We start from the raw sequence: 6,099 nt of genomic DNA on the forward strand, positions 1-6,099 counted from the left end.
CCAGAGACATCAGAAGGGACCTACAACATAATACAGAGTCACTGCTCCGCCCCCACAGTCACTGCTCCGCCCCCACAGAGTCACTGCTCCGCCCCCACAGTCACTGCTCCGCCCCCACAGTCACTGCTCCCCCTTCCTCCCACCAGAGACATCAGAAGGGACCTACAACATAATACAGAGTCACTGCTCCGCCCCCACAGAGTCACTGCTCCGCCTTCCTCCCACCAGAGACGTCAGAAGGGACCTACAACATAATACAGAGTCACTGCTCCGCCCCCACAGTCACTGCTCCGCCCTCACAGAGTCACTGCTCCGCCCCCACAGAGTCACTGCTCCGCCCCCACAGAGTCACTGCTCCCCCTTCCTCCCACCAGAGACATCAGAAGGGACCTACAACATAATACAGAGTCACTGCTCCGCCCCCACAGTCACTGCTCCGCCCCCACAGAGTCACTGCTCCGCCCCCACAGTCACTGCTCCGCCTTCCTCCCACCAGAGACATCAGAAGGGACCTACAACATAATACAGAGTCACTGCTCCGCCCCCACAGAGTCACTGCTCCGCCCCCACAGAGTCACTGCTCCCCCTTCCTCCCACCAGAGACATCAGAAGAGACCTACAACATAATACAGAGTCACTGCTCCGCCCCCACAGTCACTGCTCCGCCCCCACAGAGTCACTGCTCCGCCTTCCTCCCACCAGAGACATCAGAAGGGACCTACAACATAATACAGAGTCACTGCTCCGCCCCCACAGTCACTGCTCCGCCCCCACAGAGTCACTGCTCCGCCTTCCTCCCACCAGAGACATCAGAAGAGACCTACAACATAATAGAGTCACTGCTCCGCCCCCACAGAGTCACTGCTCCGCCTTCCTCCCACCAGAGACATCAGAAGAGACCTACAACATAATACAGAGTCACTGCTCCGCCCCCACAGTCACTGCTCCGCCCCCACAGTCACTGCTCCGCCCCCACAGAGTCACTGCTCCGCCCCCACAGTCACTGCTCCGCCTTCCTCCCACCAGAGACATCAGAAGAGACCTACAACATAATACAGAGTCACTGCTCCGCCCCCACAGAGTCACTGCTCCGCCCCCACAGAGTCACTGCTCCGCCTTCCTCCCACCAGAGACATCAGAAGGGACCTACAACATAATACAGAGTCACTGCTCCGCCCCCACAGAGTCACTGCTCCGCCCCCACAGTCACTGCTCCGCCCCCACAGAGTCACTGCTCCGCCTTCCTCCCACCAGAGACGTCAGAAGGGACCTACAACATAATACAGTCACTGCTCAGCCCCCACAGTCACTGCTCCGCCCCCACAGAGTCACTGCTCCGCCTTCCTCCCACCAGAGACATCAGAAGAGACCTACAACATAATACAGAGTCACTGCTCCGCCCCCACAGTCACTGCTCCGCCCCCACAGTCACTGCTCCGCCTTCCTCCCACCAGAGACATCAGAAGAGACCTACAACATAATACAGAGTCACTGCTCCGCCCCCACAGAGTCACTGCTCCGCCCCCACAGAGTCACTGCTCCGCCTTCCTCCCACCAGAGACGTCAGAAGGGACCTACAACATAATACAGAGTCACTGCTCCGCCCCCACAGTCACTGCTCCGCCCCCACAGAGTCACTGCTCCGCCCCCACAGTCACTGCTCCGCCCCCACAGTCACTGCTCCCCCTTCCTCCCACCAGAGACATCAGAAGGGACCTACAACATAATACAGAGTCACTGCTCCGCCCCCACAGAGTCACTGCTCCGCCCCCACAGAGTCACTGCTCCGCCCCCACAGTCACTGCTCCCCCTTCCTCCCACCAGAGACATCAGAAGGGACCTACAACATAATACAGAGTCACTGCTCCGCCCCCACAGTCACTGCTCCGCCCCCACAGAGTCACTGCTCCGCCCCCACAGTCACTGCTCCGCCCCCACAGTCACTGCTCCCCCTTCCTCCCACCAGAGACATCAGAAGGGACCTACAACATAATACAGAGTCACTGCTCCGCCCCCACAGAGTCACTGCTCCGCCTTCCTCCCACCAGAGACGTCAGAAGGGACCTACAACATAATACAGAGTCACTGCTCCGCCCCCACAGTCACTGCTCCGCCCTCACAGAGTCACTGCTCCGCCCCCACAGAGTCACTGCTCCGCCCCCACAGAGTCACTGCTCCCCCTTCCTCCCACCAGAGACATCAGAAGAGACCTACAACATAATACAGAGTCACTGCTCCGCCCCCACAGTCACTGCTCCGCCCCCACAGAGTCACTGCTCCGCCTTCCTCCCACCAGAGACATCAGAAGGGACCTACAACATAATACAGAGTCACTGCTCCGCCCCCACAGTCACTGCTCCGCCCCCACAGAGTCACTGCTCCGCCTTCCTCCCACCAGAGACATCAGAAGAGACCTACAACATAATAGAGTCACTGCTCCGCCCCCACAGAGTCACTGCTTCGCCTTCCTCCCACCAGAGACATCAGAAGAGACCTACAACATAATACAGAGTCACTGCTCCGCCCCCACAGTCACTGCTCCGCCCCCACAGTCACTGCTCCGCCCCCACAGAGTCACTGCTCCGCCTTCCTCCCACCAGAGACATCAGAAGGGACCTACAACATAATACAGAGTCACTGCTCCGCCCCCACAGAGTCACTGCTCCGCCCCCACAGTCACTGCTCCGCCCCCACAGAGTCACTGCTCCGCCTTCCACCCACCAGAGACGTCAGAAGGGACCTACAACATAATACAGTCACTGCTCAGCCCCCACAGTCACTGCTCCGCCCCCACAGAGTCACTGCTCCGCCTTCCTCCCACCAGAGACATCAGAAGAGACCTACAACATAATACAGAGTCACTGCTCCGCCCCCACAGTCACTGCTCCGCCCCCACAGTCACTGCTCCGCCTTCCTCCCACCAGAGACATCAGAAGAGACCTACAACATAATACAGAGTCACTGCTCCGCCCCCACAGAGTCACTGCTCCGCCCCCACAGAGTCACTGCTCCGCCTTCCTCCCACCAGAGACGTCAGAAGGGACCTACAACATAATACAGAGTCACTGCTCCGCCCCCACAGAGTCACTGCTCCGCCCCCACAGAGTCACTGCTCCGCCTTCCTCCCACCAGAGACGTCAGAAGGGACCTACAACATAATACAGTCACTGCTCAGCCCCCAAAGTCACTGCTCCGCCCCCACAGAGTCACTGCTCCGCCTTCCTCCCACCAGAGACATCAGAAGGGACCTACAACATAATACAGAGTCACTGCTCCGCCCCCACAGAGTCACTGCTCCGCCCCCACAGAGTCACTGCTCCCCCTTCCTCCCACCAGAGACATCAGAAGGGACCTACAACATAATACAGAGTCACTGCTCCGCCCCCACAGTCACTGCTCTGCCCCCACAGTCACTGCTCCGCCCCCACAGTCACTGCTCCGCCCCCACAGAGTCACTGCTCCCCCTTCCTCCCACCAGAGACATCAGAAGAGACCTACAACATAATACAGAGTCACTGCTCCGCCCCCACAGAGTCACTGCTCCGCCTTCCTCCCACCAGAGACATCAGAAGAGACCTACAACATAATACAGAGTCACTGCTCCGCCCCCACAGTCACTGCTCCGCCCCCACAGAGTCACTGCTCCCCCTTCCTCCCACCAGAGACATCAGAAGAGACCTACAACATAATACAGAGTCACTGCTCCGCCCCCACAGAGTCACTGCTCTGCCCCCACAGTCACTGCTCCGCCCCCACAGAGTCACTGCTCTGCCCCCACAGAGTCACTGCTCCGCCTTCCTCCCACCAGAGACATCAGAAGAGACCTACAACATAATACAGAGTCACTGCTCCGCCCCCACAGTCACTGCTCCGCCCCCACAGAGTCACTGCTCCCCCTTCCTCCCACCAGAGACATCAGAAGAGACCTACAACATAATACAGAGTCACTGCTCCGCCCCCACAGTCACTGCTCCGCCCTCACAGAGTCATTGCTCCGCCCCCACAGAGTCACTGCTCCGCCCTCCTCCCACCGGTCACTGCTCCGCCCCCACAAAGTGACCTTTCCAACCCCCGACTATAACTGTTCTCCTCCTTCTGTGACCTGTCTAACTCCTGTCCTCCACCCAATCGCCCCCCCCCCCCTCGGCTCTCACCTGTGGACTTGGAGGATGCTGGGAATTGTGCCGCATATACCCTGCTGGGCGATTTTCAGGTTTCCGCAGCGCGCTCTGAAGACTTCATCGTAATACTGGAAGTAGAAGACAGATCCGGCTTCATTCATAAAGCTTTATCAGGAGAACAACCTTTATTTTCAGCCATGTGGCTGTCTGAAAATAACTGTCACTTAAGTGTAATATAAGGCTCCTGGCTGTGGTGAGTGACGTCTAATAATGTTTTATCTATGAATTACATCCGACATTTACACAGATCTGATTTATAGTGGAAATAAACCCTCCTCTCCTCTACAACTAAGGAAGCTGCCATCTTGTGTGATTTGCAGTTGCCATGGTGCTGCACATGTGATCAGTTATGACGCCTGTGACATTTATCATTCATGCTATGCCTTGTTGGATCAGGTAAATTGATGGGATTAGTTCCGCTTTTCACTCCATACATTGCAGGATGACGGGACAATGTCCTCCACATGAGATCCAGCCAGACTGAACAGCTCCCGCTATCAGGTGTACATGTCCTTTCCATCCCCCACCTATAAATACTTACCTTCATCCCAGCTCTGGAGGCCTCTACTGTGAGGCCAGCCCTGGGAGCCATATTTCAATGGATGGCTGGGGGCCGAGCTCCAATGGATGGCTGGGGGCCGGGCTCCAATGGATGGCTGGGGGCCGGGCTCCAATGGATGGCTGGGGGCCGGGCTCCTATGGATGGCTGGGGGCCGCGCTCCAATGGATGGCTGGGGGCCATATTTCAATGGATGGCTGGGGGCCGCGCTCCAATGGATGCCTGGGGTCCGAGCTCCAATGGATGCCTGGGGTCCGGCTCCAATGGATGGCTGGGGGCCGGGCTCCAATGGATGCCTGGGGTCCGAGCTCCAATGGATGCCTGGGGGCCGAGCTCCAATGGATGCCTGGGGTCCGAGCTCCAATGGATGCCTGGGGTCCGAGCTCCAATGGATGCCTGGGGGCCGAGCTCCAATGGATGCCTGGGGGCCGAGCTCCAATGGATGCCTGGGGCCCGAGCTCCAATGGATGGCTGGGGGCCGGGCTCCAATGGATGGCTGGGGGCCGGGCTCCAATGGATGGCTGGGGGCCGGGCTCCAATGGATGGCTGGGGGCCGGGCTCCAATGGATGCCTGGGGTCCGAGCTCCAATGGATGCCTGGGGCCCGAGCTCCAATGGATGGCTGGGGGCCGGGCTCCAATGGATGGCTGGGGGCCGGGCTCCAATGGATGGCTGGGGGCCGGGCTCCAATGGATGGCTGGGGGCCGGGCTCCAATGGATGGCTGGGGGCCGGGCTCCAATGGATGGCTGGGGGCCGGGCTCCAATGGATGGCTGGGGGCCGGGCTCCTATGGATGCCTGGGAGCCATATTTCAATGGATGGCTGGGGGCCGGGCTCCAATGGATGGCTGGGGGCCGGGCTCCTATGGATGGCTGGGGGCCGGGCTCCAATGGATGGCTGGGGGCCGGGCTCCTATGGATGCCTGGGAGCCATATTTCAATGGATGGCTGGGGGCCGGGCTCCAATGGATGGCTGGGGGCCGGGCTCCAATGGATGGCTGGGGGCCGGGCTCCAATGGATGGCTGGGGTCCGAGCTCCAATGGATGGCTGGGGGCCGGGCTCCAATGGATGGCTGGGGGCCGGGCTCCTATGGATGGCTGGGGGCCGGGCTCCAATGGATGGCTGGGGGCCGGGCTCCAATGGATGGCTGGGGGCCGGGCTCCAATGGATGGCTGGGGGCCGGGCTCCAATGGATGGCTGGGGGCCGGGGTCCAATGGATGGCTGGGGGCCGGGCTCCAATGGATGGCTGGGGGCCGGGCTCCAATGGATGGCTGGGGGCCGGCTCCAATGGATGGCTGGGGTCCGAGCTCCTATGGATGGCTGGGGGCCGGGCTCCAATGGATGGCTGGGGGCCGGGCT

The 6,099-nt window shown here is 60.0% G+C and overlaps 1 protein-coding gene across 2 annotated transcripts in view; it reads right to left on the reverse strand.

The window, feature by feature from the left end:
* The window catches only part of ARHGEF39 (Rho guanine nucleotide exchange factor 39), a gene marked incomplete at its 5' end in the record, with an annotated part of 69,683 nt that extends 65,434 nt beyond the window's left edge, over positions 1 to 4,249 (reverse strand). For both annotated transcript variants that reach the window (XM_040335779.1, XM_040335778.1), the window contains 1 exon segment: positions 4,155 to 4,249. In XM_040335779.1, coding sequence (XP_040191713.1) covers positions 4,155 to 4,249 — 95 coding nt within the window.
* Positions 4,250 to 6,099: the final 1,850 nt, after the last annotated feature.

Source organism: Rana temporaria, chromosome 1, assembly GCF_905171775.1.
Source record: "Rana temporaria chromosome 1, aRanTem1.1, whole genome shotgun sequence".
NCBI classification, from domain to species: domain Eukaryota; kingdom Metazoa; phylum Chordata; class Amphibia; order Anura; family Ranidae; genus Rana; species Rana temporaria.